The sequence below is a fragment of the Pholcus phalangioides genome, unplaced genomic scaffold (genome assembly GCF_987345545.1).
Source record: "Pholcus phalangioides strain wild (caught in Gottingen) unplaced genomic scaffold, Ppha-v1.0 ptg000028l_1, whole genome shotgun sequence".
NCBI classification, from domain to species: domain Eukaryota; kingdom Metazoa; phylum Arthropoda; class Arachnida; order Araneae; family Pholcidae; genus Pholcus; species Pholcus phalangioides.
In genome coordinates, this window is record NW_028301618.1 from 6511459 (window position 1) to 6527711 (window position 16253).

General features: G+C 45.6%; 1 protein-coding gene across 1 annotated transcript; it reads right to left on the reverse strand.

The window, feature by feature from the left end:
• Positions 1 to 3626: 3626 nt before the first annotated feature.
• On the reverse strand, positions 3627 to 4730 carry LOC149067846 (innexin inx2-like). The gene has a single exon (XM_089252382.1). It carries the CDS (start codon positions 4728 to 4730, stop codon positions 3627 to 3629), a length of 1104 nt encoding a protein of 367 aa, XP_089108508.1.
• Between the last annotated feature and the right edge of the window lie 11523 nt (positions 4731 to 16253).

Here is a 16253-nt window from a genome sequence, read left to right on the forward strand (position 1 = left end):
CCTTTCCTCCAATACATTGGAATCGGAATTTCCAATAAGTCGAACCAACGATAAGTTTTTATCGGCCGCTGCACATTGGAGCTATCGAGATTTGACTGTACTGTGTCGGCCGGAAAGAGTGAATTTTGGCGCCCTTCTGGTAATGCTGGAAATTGAATTCTGCGAATTTGATACGAGGACGATTTCCCCCCCCCCCCCCCCCACTCCCACACACACACACTAGTCACTCTGTTGATAATACAGCAATACGTTACACGTAGTACCATGTAGACCTGGGGGGATGTGCTCAACCTTCAGGAGAGCGCTGGCCAATCGAATGATTTGGATCACTTGCGTGGTTCGATATATGGTCGTGATTCGCATGACTTTTATGTATTTTACTATCTACCGCATTTTAACGTGTATAAGGGAACCCCAGTTTAGTTAAATAGTTACTAAATTGGAGGTGGAGAGATCAACAACAACGATATGCTGATGACACAACTCTGGTGGGAGAATCTGAAGAACATCATATCGGGAGTAAAAACAGAAAGTGAGAAGCTTGGACTCTACTTAAATACGAAAAAAAAAACCCAAAGATCATGACTACAGCAGATAATTCACAGTTTTCAACTAGATGGCGAAAGTTTTGAGATTGTGGACAGATTTGATTTCCTAGGATCAAGAATTGTAAAAGAGGGAACTTGCACGGAAGAAATAAAGAGACGAGTAGTTCTGGGTAAGACAGCCACGAGAAAGCTTAATATAATAATGAAAGACAAAGATGTCTCAATGAAAACGAAAATTAGGATTACAAATGCGTTTGTCCTTCCTGTCTTAATGTATGGATGTGAGACACTACGGAAAGCAGATAGAAAAATAATCGATTCCTTTTAACTTTCGGTGCTGGAGGAAGATGCTTAGAATTCCAAATGGACAGCTAAAAGAGAGTATTTTCAGTATATTTTCAGAGAGTATAAAAGTGGACGAGGTGACCTATCATTGTTTACTGATAAAAGAAGACTGTTGAAGAAAGCGATAAGGGATAGTAAAAAGCAAGTTGAATCTAGGTTGGCAGATAACATTGGCTCTGACCCAAAATCATTTTTTCGATACGTCAATAATGGATGTAAGGGGACAGTTGGCCCCCTCTCGATAGGAGGCTCAAAAGTAGAGAGCAATGTAGGCATGTGTAGTGCTTTCAATGACTTTTTCGCGTCGGTTTTTAATGGAGATAATAATATTCGATATACGGGTGTTGCATGGGGTAATAAAACGCTCAACGATATTCAAGTGGAAGACGTGGAGGTCCTAAATCTTCTAAGAAATGTATGTGCAAGCAAAGCACCAGGACCAGATGATATCTATCCCAGGGTTCTCAGGGAAGGTGCTAATGAATTGTTGGGGCCAGTCGCACAGATATACAGGAGTAGTGTTGCTGAGGGTATCGTCCCGAGAGATTGGAAACTGGCTAACGTTGTTCCGATATTTAAGAAGGGTAGTAGAGAAGTGGTGTCTAATTATCGTCCAGTGAGTTTGACGAGCTCCCTCTCGAAAATTTTGGAAATTATCATCAAAAGGCAGTTTGTGAAGTGGATAGACGAGAATAATGTATTGTCGGATAATCAGCATGGGTTCAGGAAGGGGAAGTCATGTGTAACTAACCTCCTTTGCTTCTATGATTACGTGACTAAGGCTTTGGGTAAGAGCAAAAATGTCGACGTTGTTTACCTTGATTTCCAGAAGGCATTCGATCGGGTCCAACATGGCAAACTCTTGAAGCGTTTACACGAGATTGGAATAGGGGGCAACTTGCTGAATTGGATAGAATCGTGGTTAAGAGATAGGTCGCAACGAGTTATGGTGAACGGGGAATTCTCTGGTTGGACAGACGTCACAAGTGGAGTTCCTCAGGGAAGTGTCCTTGGCCCCATACTTTTTTCACTTTTTATCGATAAACTCGATCAGGGTATCGATGGAATTACTAGCAAATTCGCAGATGATGTGAAGCTAATGGGGGTAATCGGGAATGAAAGCGATAGGGAGTTGCTCCAGACCAACTTAAACAAGATTGCAGCATGGGCAAATGAATGGAGCATGACGTTTAGCGTAGATAAGTGCATGGTCGCTCATTTTGGTTCGAACAACCAACGGTTCTCTTACGAGTTGAATGGTGTCACTATCCCGGATGCAACTAGAGTCACCGATTTGGGAATTCTCACTGACGAGCGACTTAAGTTTCTGAACATTGTTCAGCGGTTGTCAAAAAATCGAATAGAATGCTTGGTCTCATTTTCAAAAAGGTCTCTTCGCGTTCTCCTAAAGTCATTCTTCCTCTTTTTCGAGGCTTAGTTCGTCCTGGACTGGAGTATGCTGTAAGGTTTTGGAGACCATACCTACAGAGGGACATAGACTTGGTTGAAGGGGTGCAGAGAAGAGCTACGCGTGTCCTTATTGGCACACAGGGCTTGAGTTATGAAGAAAGACTTCATTTTTTGAATATGTTTACATTGGATGAACGCAGGTGTCGAGGAGATATGATCGAAGTGTTCAAAATTTTCAATGGGATGGATAGGATGGACCATGAACTTTTAGTACACCGCCAATCGACTGCTTTTACAAGGGGACACCAGTATCGATTGGTGAGGGACAATGCAAGGTTATGGTGTCGCAGGGAATTTTTCTCAAATAGGGTTGTTAATAAATGGAATAGCTTACCCCCGGAGGTAGTAAATTGTAACACAATTGACACGTTTAAAAAGAAATACGATAAACATGTTGGGGTAAATCGAGAAGCTATCCATTCTTAGAATAAGACAACCATAAGTAATCTTTATGGGCATCGTATAATATTTTATCATGTGTATATATTGTTTGTAATTTGTGTTAATTGCATTTTTAATTGGGTTGCTGTATTTTTGAAACATATGACAACCATATTTTTATGGGCATCTTTTTATCAGCCACCTCGTTGGGCATTTTGCCTGTTGTGGCGTTGTATTTGTATTTGTAAAAGGACTAGTAAATCGGTTATCGAAGAAGTCAAGGCTGACTATTCTCTAGAAGCAACAGTCACTAAACAGAAACTATCGTACTTTGGTCATAAAATGTGTACAGAAGGCTCACTAGACTAAATGGTAATGCTTGGAAGAGAGGAAGAGGCACACCGAGCATCAGATGGATAGAGGATGTGTTGCAAAGCACCGGAATCAAGCTAACGCAACTGAGGCATGCTGTGAATGGCAGACCAGCTTTTCGAGCCATGATCTATAGTCACCAGGAGTCGGAATCGACTCGATGGTTCCTAACAACAACAAGGGAACCCCCTTTTAAAATTGGGCCTCAAAAATAAGGGTTTTCTTATACATGAATAGAGTATTATGGGCATCTTTTTCAACTTTTTTCCCCAAAGTTTTAGGCATAAAAAATCAGGGGGTTCCTTAAACACGTTAAAATACGGTATATCACATGGGGGTGGAAATTTTAAAACAAAAACCAGCCTTACACAATTCGAATAATTGAAATTTATTGAACACATCTATTGTGTGCGGAACATAAAACCAGTAATGGCATGGAAGCGATATGAAGACATTTCACTCAGATTTGCCTCTGAGGCTAATTGCAGCTGAAGGACTTATTGATTTCCTCTACTCGAAAGCATCAGATTCTAGCTCAATCTCATTATCTGCTCGGGACTCTGCTAATTTGCCCACAAACTCGCAGAAAGTGAAATGGTCAATGTTCTTGGCCAGCAGGTACAGCACGAACCAATCGCCGATGTCATCCTTCCAGCCCCTGGAGTTTCGCAAATTCACAGCGTGGGTCGAACCCGCCTTGAAGGTCAGCGCGGCAAATCGGACGGACCTGAAGCCAACGAGGACGAAGTGCGCCACAAGGCTTAAGAAGGTCAGGATGGAGAGCACGACGAACCAGAACCACAGCAGGACGTAGATCTTCTCGTTGAACAGGTTCAGCGGCAGCACGCAGAGGGTGTGGCGGCTGTCGACGGTTCCGGTGCGGCTGAACTTGAAGTACGAGCACTTGGCCATCCTCGGGAAGACTCGCACCATCGGGTTGTACTTGACGGATTCCTCCCATCCGTCAGATTCGGCGAAATCCGAGCCGTAACCGAAGAAACGACCTCCCAGAAACAAGTGGACGAAATACATCTGCAGCAGGACGTTGGCGAGGTACAGGACTTCGCTGACCGTGTACATGGCGAAGTACCGGCCGTGTTTGCCCGCCTCCTTCCTCATGTACTTCACTAGACGCCTCACCTTCTTCTCCTTGTCCTTCTCGTCCAGGATCGGGTACTTGAGATCGGAAGCGACGCTTTTCACGAGCCCGTTCTCGAAAACCTTCCACAGGAATCTCGGCGCGTAGAAAGACATCGCCTTGAACGCGAGCACGAGCGGGACCCACATGTAGTAGCTGTGGTAGACCACCTCCTGCCCCTGGACGTGGGTGTCGACCCCGGGATAGGGCACCTCGACGCCGACCTCCTTCTCCCAGGCGTCGACGACGCTGAAGGTCGAATGGATCAGGCAGTAGACGTTGAGGAGATCGACGGAGACGTCGTCGACGGGATTGCAGGAGATCGCCTCCCCCAGGAAGCTTATCATCGGGCCGACCATCGAGAAGGCCAGAAGGGCCAAGGCGGTCAACCGGTAGTGCAGCCACGACATCGGGCCATCTATCACTTCCCTCTTTATGCTGAACTTGCTTGTCAGGGCCTCCAGTTCGACGTTCATAATGGCGGCTTCGGTACTCTACAAGGTTACTTTCTGAAGAATGAGAAACCAAGTTTGCCAGACAGCCTTTTGGTGAGACTTTTCTCTACCAGTTTAACCTATGACAGACAAAATAGAAAAATAAGATAAACAGGAATCACACACCCACATTCATCTACACCAGCGGTTCCCAAATGGGGGTGCCCGAACCCCACAGGAGTCGACGGACGCAGCCCAACTGCAAAATTATTCAAAAAATCAATGCCAATTTAAAAGTAATAATAATGATATAAATAAAGTACTTGAAAGAAAAATAATTAAATTAACGTGCAAAAGCCCCGCTGCAACGTCGATAGACTGCAATAGTAATATTATCATGATTTGACAAAAATTATTCAGGTGGTGCCATCTCTCGATAAGAGCACGAAACGGAGCATGCAGACGACAGAGTAGCTGATGCCAAAGCCATATACTTTATATAGCCGCCCTGATCTGATGCGCTCCGCTAGGAAAACACAAACGCGTAGCGTGATTATGTAACACGTTTCTGTCGGCGCGAAATAGTCTAATTCGGTTCATGCTGCGCAACAAACCTATTCCTAGGAAAACCCGGCTTAAGCAGCGTCGCGAAACGCATGCGCTGGGATAGGATCACGCGCTGCTTGCGGATGATGTAAATTAGCGCTATCGCGGTAGTAAGCACGTGTAGCAGTTAGTTGTCTGTTTGAATGAGTATCGTGATTGCTGATTACACGAACGAGGAATACGCTGATACGCATCCGATTTACGGTCGAGCAGATGGCAATGGGCGCTTAGGACAGCGGATGTACCAACAGCAATATCCGATGAGCCGTTGTGCGCACCATACTACTTTCGCCACGATCGATCGATTACTACGGAGAGGGGGGGGGGGAACTTCCACCCGGCACGGCGTGATGCAGGGTCATCTTAAATCACTCGTTTATGCGACGGAGAATCTCGCAGCGCGGATCGTCGTCACTTGAGGCAGACATCAGAAGCATACCCGTTATCTTCGAGCGCGTCGTGGAATCGTTCTTGTGTCGTTGTAGACTGTGTAATGGCGTCAGTGGCCGCCACTTCCCACAACTTTTGTAAATAATAAACAGAAAAAATCTTTTTGTAATTATTATGTTGTACTTTTTTGTCGTTCCAGCGTGGCGTCGGAACCTGCATGCGTTTTTCGCGATTTTCACCCCCTTCTCAACGTGGCTTGTTCCATTGCAATTTTTGTTCTTCTTCATGTCTTTTAACAACCCTCTGAGTTTGTCTGCAAATTAACAGAACACCCTGTACATCTATATACATAAAATTGTCTTTCTGTGTGTGTGTTCTCTGTACAAATCTACAATTTTAGATCAATCGTCGTCAAATTTTGCATATACATATACCAAATGGGACCCGACTTGAACGATAGGCTACTTTAAAATTTCGTCAGGGTAGGGCAAGTGCTCCAAATGGGCGAAAAACTGTCGGGCAACAATGGCTTTCGGGCCTCAACAATCACTTTCCGAACTTTTACTTTGGTTACCGTGGTTCCCTAGCAATGCGTTTAAAACGTGTATATGCCTTTACAATGGTTTGTCATTTCTTCAACGCTGTCAGTAAATGTATTATAATATTTATGCCTTTATAATGGTTTGCCACATTTTCAATACTCCCAGTAATGGTTTTTTTTTAATTACGTCATAATCATCTCTTTGAGGGTCAGGAAAAGGGTGATCCTCATAGAAATCAGTGTTATAATTGCCAATTCTACTGTAGAAATGCGGAAATTTGGTGGGGGTTTTTTCTGTCACATCAATAATTTTAAAAATTGTATTGAAATCTCGATTTTTGAAATGTTGAGTTCCCTTAGAGATATACGAAGCCCAGGAGATTAAATATGAAGTAATTAGCCGGACCCACTTTTGAATTGGACTTTCATGCAATAACATTGAAGTCGCCATATTGGTCAACTTGGACACGGTTTGCATGTCCCTCAAGAAAAAGAGAGGGAGATATCACGTGATCCAAAAAAGCCTCATTGAAGAAAACCCGGGCAACGCCGGGAATTATAGCTAGCGTGAAATATTTGGCGGAAATCGGTCTAAAATTGTAGATTTGTATAAAGAATGCACACACAGAGACAGACGTACAAAAAAAAAATCTATACATATAAAATTGATTTTCTGCTCTCTCTCGCGGGCGTACGCGTGGGGGGGGGGGGGAGAGAGAGAGAGAGCTCCCCTGTGTGAGCCCAAAAAAAAATGAAATTTTATAAACAGTGTGGACAAAAAAAAACGTCCGTAGAAACTTTAAAAATGAATAAAAAACCGGAAAAATAACCGAAATAAAAAAGGGTTTCCACGGTTAGCATCGCTAGGTCACGGGAATTTTTTTAATACAGGAAAAAAACCCTCAAAAACAGCCGATAGGTGGCGCTGGTATGAGTGACTTCGATGGAAATATGCAAATGAGACGGTTATAAGAATTTGCGTTCCTCCTAATCCACACGGTTGTAAACCGTGTATGTGGACCAGCTGCACTGTGTCGTTGCTGGATTTGTGACTCGCCTGCAATGTGTTATTCCCTGTGGTCGTGTGGAATACATACCAGGGCCATCTTAAGAGCATCATGGGCACCCGGGAAAAGTGATTCTTCTGAGGTCCTACATGGCAAAATCTACAAAAAATTCAACTGTTTCACATTTTCCTGAGGTCCCTTTTCTCTTGAGGTCCCGTGTTAAGACGGCACTGACACATACTGCTGTAATAAACGATCCGAAGGCATTCTGTTCGTCATAACCGTATCTTTTCCTTTGACTTGTGTACGTCAGCGCCACCTATCCGCTGTTTTATGAATTATTTTTTCCCTGTCTTAAAAAAAATTCCCGTGACCTAGCGATGGGCTAACCCTGGCAAATCGTTTTCTATTTGGGTTATTTTTCCGATTTTCATGAATTTTAAAAGTTTCTACGGACTTTTTGCCCACCCTGTATTCCCAGCTAATATTTCACTCAGAAACATCTGTATGTTTTTTTTTGGGGTGGGGGGGGGGGAGTCCGCATTTCCCTCCCTCAGCTGGACAATTTGTATTTGATCGAGATGTAAAAAAAAGAATTGAAAGCGATGTTGTTCAAGAGCGCTTTCAAAACATCTTCAAAAAATATCGCTACAGCGAGATTTATCGTAACAAACAGTAAAGGACGTAAATCAAACCTCGTTAAGACGAAGTCGGGGAAACATTCGTATTTATCGACGAGACAAGAAATCGTCTTAACCGGGTTCTACTGTTACCTTAAGTCATAGTTTTCCAAACTTTTCGTTTCATCGCCCCCTTTTTCAGACTTTTTTTTTCTCATCGCCCCCCCCCCAACTCAAGCGTACCCTTAGGATCCTATGTTATACCCGTAGCTTCTATCGCCCCCTTGGACAATTCCATCGCCCAACAGGGGGGCGATATTGCCCACTTTGGGAAACACTGCCTTAAGCAATCACACCGTAACAAAAAAAATGAGGGTGGATGTCGCTGATTAGGGGTCATTCAAGTATTACGTCAGCATCGGGGGGGAAGGGTTTCGGATTTGCTGACTTTTGATGACAGTGGGGGAGGGAGGGAGATTTGGACGATGCTTACGTCATCAACCACCCCTTTTTGAAGATATGAAATATTCTAAACTCCTGACGAAATTTTGCGGACGGGGGAGAGGGGAGTCAGTGTTTTGCTGACTTTTGCTGACAAGGGGAGGGGGGGGGTCAAAAATGACTGAAAATCTGCTTACGTAATACTTGAATGGCCCCTTATGAAGGGAAACCCGACTCCACTAATCTCCTAAATTGTTGCTTTAAGAATTGGAAAAAACCGATTACACAGGAAAAGATAACCAAAAACAAGAGAAAAGAGTGTATTGGCCAGAAATATGTAGGCCTACTCTAAAATATAGAAGAGGTCACTCATCGAATTGCTTTCGTTTTGTTTTTCGGGATGCATCAGCCATTTTGGAAAATATCGGCCATTAATGAAAGACACCCGACGACTGTATAAGCATCTCATTCCGTCGTTTCCTGTGAGAAAGAACACAAACGGCATTAAAATTTTCAGAACTCACCGTGGAATGGACTCGCACAATTTGGATTCCTCGATGACGACGACCGAGTAATAATTAATGATCTGCAACAGTTTTTTACGCTCAGAGGTTCAATGAAGAGCAACAGCGGACGCAGACCATCAACCAGCAGCATAAACAGTGAATGACTCAACCAGCGACGGCTCTGCCGAAGGCCAGCCTGGTAGAGGTACGCGTACGCATGTGTGTGTGTGTGTGTATCGAGATTCTCCTCTCGTGGAACGTTCTCGAAGAAGGGAAAAGAAGTATGGCCAGAGGCGTCGAAATGAAGGATACATTGAGCGGGGCTGAGAGTATTGCCAGTTGTCCCGTATATACGGGACTCAAGTCCTTTTTTTTTAAAAAAAAAGGTGGGAGGAGTGGTGCGTTGTATTGTGTATTGGTTAATTATTTGGAAAAAGTAAGATTTAAATTGTCCCGTATATACGGGACTCGAGTCCTTTTTTGAAAAAGGTGGGAGGAGTGGTGCGTTGTATTGTATATTCATTAATTATTTGGGGAGGAGGGGGCTCAGCACCCGCTTCTTCCGTAAAATTTGTTTGTTTTGGGGGGAGCAAACAGCCTCCAGGTTCCGGCGCCTATGAATAGAACTGGAACTTTCAGGCTTCCAGAATTATTTGTTTGCCCTTTCCTTTCCGGAAAAAAGAATTGCCCTGCGCGAAACAGATATACTACGGAAGAATGATAGAAAATGAGTACAGATAGAAAAAGGTGTTTCCTTCGAAGTAAGTTCCCTGTGCAATTATGCATTGTTGCCATCGTTCGTACAAAGATGTAAATGCAGATTGCAAGCCTCCTGTTGTCACACCCTAAAAAAAGTCACGTGGGGCAAAAGGTGATTGTGGAAGTATCGAAATGTGATGTTTTGACAGATACTTCTGACACCAGGAAGTACCTATGAGTCCTTAAACGCGTGGATTCGTCCATGCTCAAGCGATCCAGATTCCTCGACCGGGCCAAGTCGGGGGTGCTCCATCACGACAATGCGCTGGCTCACAGGTCACTGCTGGCAAAGTATCGAAATGTGATGTTTTGACAGATACTTGTGACACCAAGAGCAAAGCCTCCTTGATAGTAGTACCAAAGCCTCCTGGATAGTAGTACCAAAGCCTCCTGGATAGTAGTGTCTAGGACATTGGTTCTCAACCTTAGGAAGCCCGCGGCATAGTGAATGTCTTTTGTGTAAGTGAAAGGCCAAGTCATAAACACAACTAACGATAAATAAATAGGAAAAATGAAACTGCAATCACTCACGGCCCAGTGTGACTAGTGTTAAGACCGGGTACTGGGCCGCGGCGCAGCGGTTGAGAAACACTGGTCTAGGATGCTTTGCTCCTGGTGTCAGATTACCTGTCAAAACATCACATATCGGTACATTCACAAACAGCTTATTTCCCTGATCTTGCCCGACATGACTTTTTCCTCGGGTAAAAAATTTGCTTTAGGGGCAACGCAGGGCCATAACTAGGATTTTTGCCGCCCCCGGGCAAAACAGGATTCAGCCACCAGGGGCAAACATTATTTTACCGCCCCACAGCTTTAAAATTCGATAACTTTGTGATAGGGTGTTCTTTGTTTCCACCTAAAACTGCCGCCCCCTAAATTTTGTCACCCGGAGCAGTTGGCCCCCCTCCCCTACTAGTTATGGCCCTGGGCAACGCTGGTTCTCAGGTTCCGAAGAAGTGCAGCGGCGAAGGCACCGGAGGGTGTATTTCTTAGAATGTCTTCCCTTTCTACCCAAAGGTAAGCTGCACAGGTAACTTTTAAACTACCCCGAAACACCATTAAAAACATACTTAAAAATGCATCGTCTAGCAAACCTGATCATCCGGGGGTTTTTAGTGCCGAGGAGGAACTAGCATCAGTGCCGCCTCACCACATGGGGAAAACCCGGGCACTGCCCGGGGGCCCAAGTCCAGAGTGGGCGGCTGTCGTGATAATTCGGTGTTGTTGAGATTCCGAGATTAAGCATGTAAATTGACAAACAATCATTTCTAGCCGAGGGGGGGGGGGGGCTCAGAAAAATCAGTTTGACCCGAGACCTTAATAAGACGGCCTTGAATAAGATATTTTCCCTAACGAGCTTGTTGAGGCGACCCCTGGTACGCTTCAAATTTCTATTTTTACTCCTCGAAATTCCTTTTGTGAAGTGAAGGCAGCGCCTTCATTTCCAACCCATCTCATTAATGGCAGTAAATTGCAATATAACGGTATGGCCAGAGTTGGTGAAGTAGTACCTGCCAGGAAAGAACCCTAGGGTGCAGGGCCGTCTTGACAGCATCATGGACCCCCCCCCCCGGGCCAATAGGTTTTTCTGAGGCCCTACCTGGAAAATTCTCGAAAATTTCAATTAGTTCACATTTTTGTGAGGCCCCTCTTCTCTTGAGGCCCCCGGGCCGTGCCCATGCGTTAAGACGGCACTGCTAGGGTGCCGTGTTCGGGTAACACACCTGTTTCTGTGAACAATGTAGACACTTTTACTACCGGAGTCGGGGACCGCACAGTCCAAGTACTCTTGGAGCCTTTTCCAGTCTAATTTGTCATTGAACCCGAGTGGCGTGGTGGTAAGATGCTCGTCTATCATCGCTTTCAGTGTCCCAGGTTCAAACCCGAGGTAGGACATAGAAAAGATGTTCTTGAGCCGACCACCGATAGACACGGCGGCTTCATTTCCAACCCATCTCATTAAATGGCAGTAAGTTGCAATATGGCGATATGGCCAGAGTTGACGAAGTCGTCAAATTTATACACGCATGTTGCAGAAATTTTGTACATGCTTATTAATGAAAACGTTCAGTAAATTAGGGCACTTTTGGAACGGACCACGTTGGCCAACGCGTCAAAAACTTGTACGAGAAACAAAAATTCGTATTGAAGGCCGGGATTACGCTGTAAAAGTTTTATAAAAGTTCTTTTATAAAATTTCAAAAATTCAACCAATAAATATATAATCGGTTACATTTGCTCGAATGTAACCTATGAGCTTGATATTGATTGGATTTTTCCAAGTTTTATAAAAGGGATTTTATCAAACTTTTATAGCGCAATCCCGGCTTTAAAGCCGATCCGAACGACCAACGTGGTTCGGACCCAGTTTGTACTTAGGCCGGGATTATATTATAAAAGTTTTATAAATGAAATTTTGTAAAACTTCTATTGTTTGTGAGCTTTCACTTCCTGAAACAGGGGCGTACGTAGAATCGATCTTTAAAGGGAGGGCGGGGGGTTCACAAAAATCAACAGAAATTAATTAATATAGGTATAATATAGTAATTATAATTATACATTTAAGGGGTATTTTCTTTCGATAATTCAATTTTTTTCACCGAAACATTTAATTATTTTTCTATAATTTTTGATCGGCTTGGGGAAGGGGCTTGACTTTCCTGAGCACCCCCTCTCCTCCCCTTCCCCTGCGTACGATTCTGCCGTGAAACCCTAATCGAGTGCTCGGTGCTTGCTTGCTCCCGATTTTGTGCTCGTTAGGTCTTGATGAATTCCTCCCCTCTCCCCCGATTGAGCCATCCCATTCATGAATTCATTTCACACTGCTCCCCTAGCTCAAATATACCATACGGGTGCTCTTTCTTTGATGCTGGGAGTAGATAGTGCTCGTGACTCGACAAAAAAGTTGAAGCAACAACTCCCTCCCCTCCACTATAAACTATGAATTTGGGTTATATCATGGGCGGAGTTACGGGGGGGGGGGAGTGGGAGGGGGGGGGATTGCCCTCTCCCAAGCGTCAAAGGCAGAGCCGGCTGTTCTAATGTATATGCGTATACATGAATTGAAATCATCATCATCATGCCCCCTTTCCCAAGTCTATCTCCACCTATGGATTATATACGAAATTTTACAATCATTCACCATGAATCCAGTGGCGTATTTACAGCTCGCTATAGCCCAAGGCAGCAAGTTCAGAGGGTCGGCAAATTTTGTTTAGCCCACCATAAATCCACCTTTGCCAGAGAGCGAGGGATAGCTCAGTGACTGACCTACAGAGTTTGCAAGCAGGTGAGTGTACAAAAGAGTGACCTAGAGAACAAGGCACTAGGTCAGTAAGTGATCAAAAGAGTAACCTGGGTAGTGTGTGAGTCATGGTAACCCATATCCTACAGCAGGGCCCCTAGGCTGGAAACTTTGACATCCTTCCCCATACCAGACTTTTTACGGGCCCCTCTACAGCGAATTTATAGTGTGAAAAAAAACAACAAAATGACAAGAATCGCACCGGGGCTAGAACCCTGTCAGCCCCCACCCTTGAGGCCATGGTGTGAGCGTGACAGTGACCAAAAGAGTGACTAAGTTAGAAACACAAGCATGTTTACAGAGGGAGGATGGGGCAAGCGGGTTATAGCACAGGTTGGGGAGTTCTAGGAATGAGGGGTCAAAGAGAACTGGAGTGGAGAAGGGCGACCAAATTCGAGTAGCCCACGGGCGGCGAAACCGTAAATCCACCTCTTGATGAATCCGATCGTCACCGCGGGCTTAGCGTATCAGATAACATCGACGAATCATCTTTAAAATGAATCATTTAATATTTCTGTGTGTGTATATATATACGTAAACAATTTACTAATCTCACAAATTCAAACGGAAATCGGAATAACATTAATAAAACAAAATAATCGATTTTTTTTTCCCCTTTGTAATCGAACGAATCGATCTCAGTTGAATCTCGACAGTTCCTGTCCGAATTCACCGAAATAGATCAGAGAACCGACAGCGATGCAGACGACGAACAAAGCCATCTCTTTGAAGTTCATCTTGTAGTTGCTGCTGTCATCACCGTCATCCTCTTCATCGTCGCCGCAACAGCTCGCATCCTCTCGTGCGTCGTCGTCGTCCCAGTTGTTGCCATTCGGAGCTGCTTCACCGCAAGCCACGTGTCCACCTTCGGCCAAACAACAGCTGTCGCAACTGGATTCGTCGCCGTCGGAAGTGCAGTTATTATTCGTTTCCGACAAGTCGTCGTTGTCGTCTTCGTCGACAGCTTTGTCGTCGCGTCGTCGTTGATGTTGTCCGGGGTCTGTGGGTGACGTCGGTGCAGCAACAGCAGCGCAGGGTTGAGAATCGGCTGAGCCGAGTTTCTTGCCCGACTTGACCTTGGACGCCGACGACGAGTTCCCGACGCTCGGTTTGCAGCGATATTCCAGGGCCTTCTTGTCGAAGAACTCGACCATTTCTTTGACGCAAGGGAAGCCAGGGGGGAGCTTGACGTGTTCGCACATTCCGGCACGGTGCCGCTTGTGATGTCGATTAGAATGATGTTGGCGATGTTTATTCCGATTTTCACCACCGTCTTCGCGCGCGCTCTGCTGTAGGTTGGCTTCTTCGGGCTCGAACGGATCCGGGCAGAGGCAGGGACAGCTTTCTGGTTGCCAGCCCTTAAGGTTCGTGCAATAGTAACAGCACCTGGGCGGACTTTCGTCTTCGAAGCGCGACGTCCTGGCACTGCTGCATCTACTGCTGCCGTCTCCCCCTTCGACTCTAGTCGTCGTCGTCGTCGTAGAAGATCCGTCTTCCGCGAGTGACGATGGCGGTCGTATCTCTTGTTCGTTCGTCGCCATTGAGCTCACATCGATTTCTTCCGAGCAGAAGGAGTCGCAAGTCGAGTCGCAGCCCTTGGCATCCAGTCCCTGCTCTGATTCGTTGGTGACCATTAGCTCCTCCGAGTCCGTACGTTCCGGGTAGGCTATGTGCCCATCGATCTCGAACCTAACCTTCCGCTCTGGAGACGGAGAGCTCACGACAGGGACGTCGATAACGACGTAACCGTCGTCGATATCTTTGTCGGGTTGCGGGGGTCCTTGTTCTTGTTGTTCTTCGGACGTCGACGTCGCAGCTCTCCGGCGGCAGGAATGTTTCGGGACGACTCCACTCTGGCGAGCACCCTCGCATATGCCGCAGCGGAGCTCTCCGGTTTTGCCGACGGTCTGGTGAGATTCAGGTTCAGCCGTTCTTGGTCCCTCACCGGTTATCGCGCTCATGATCTCAGCCATCAGCGAGGCTGGGTCGGCATCGTTTCCCTCCGCCGGCTGATCCGAGCGGATTCCCGTCCCAGGGAAGTCGTTGGTTGGTAGCGGCGCCGACTGCCCGTCCGCGGACCCGCCTCTGGGTTCCTCCAGGCCGCTGGAGTAGTTCGTGACCTCCTTCAAGATTTTCGTCGATCTCAGGACCAGCTCGGTGCCGTACGTGACGCTGCCGTCGCTGTGGTACCTAGTGTACTGCTTGACCTGCCTGACCTCGGTGGTCTTGTCCTTCTTGAGGAAGCTGCTACCGTACATCTCTGGACGGTACCGTTCTGAATTTGAAGCAAACTGGTCGTCAGTATGACGCGCGTCCTCTCCTGGCGTTGTTGCGCGGTTCGAGTCTGGATCGACTCGGTTTTTTCCGTTACCTCCTTCTCTGGCTCATGGAATACGTGTGCAAAAAAGACGCGCTGCGGAAGAAAAAAACAACAAAAATTTAACCGTTCAGAACCGACATTTAAAAGAAGAAAATATATGTGTATCGCACATTCTCAGATGCGAGCTCGCGTTCACCATCTCCAGTCACTTCACTTCTCCGTTTCGGTCTCTTCAATTTCATACACGCAGCTGCTGTGTTGGGTTTTTTTTTTTTTCAACAAGCACTATCAAGATGTTACAGACATTGAATTACAGTATAACCTCGATGCAGTGATAGTCTGCTTACGAAAATATCGTTCTTGACTCAAGAACGACATTTTTTCTTGGCCCGCATTTCTCAAGAATCTTGAGAGATTTTCGTTACATTGAGAGTAGTGTTTCTCTCTCGCACCTAAAATGCAATCGGGAATTTCCCGAGATCCCGGAAGAAGAATAAGACATCACATTTCTGTACGGAATTGGGGTGTCACGACAGTTCAGCGCGAGGCAATTCATCGCAGAAAATTCAGCGGGGGACAATTCAACGTGGTGACAATTCAACGCGGTGACAACTCAACGCGAAGCAATTTAGTGCGGTGAAAATTCAGCGTTGAGGATTCAGTAAAGACAGTTCAGATCGACGATTCAGCGCAAGACGATTCAACGCGGCGACAATTCAGCGTGAGGCAATCTAGCGCCGACGATTCAGCGTAAGACAGTCCAGTGTCGAGGATTCAGCGCAAGACAGTCCAGTGTCGAGAATTCAGCGCAAGACAGTCCAGTGTCGAGGATTCAGCGCAAGACAATTCAGTGCAGTGATTGTTCTTTGTAAATAACAATCCCCTAATTTAATTTCTATTAGCTTCTTCTCTGAGCCGTTATGAGTTTCCAAATATTGGTATGAGATGGATTAATTATTTCTATCTTCGTCCCATGAATCCATTTTTAACATTTTTTTCAAACCAAACAAGACTGCCCGTGGTTCCTTCTCTATGCTTGCCCAATTCTTCTGAGCAGCATTAATCTTT

Bases quoted from the DNA above. Each gene is read 5' to 3' on its own strand.
- LOC149067846 (XM_089252382.1), bottom strand. From the start codon at position 4,730: ATGAACGTCGAACTGGAGGCCCTGACAAGCAAGTTCAGCATAAAGAGG.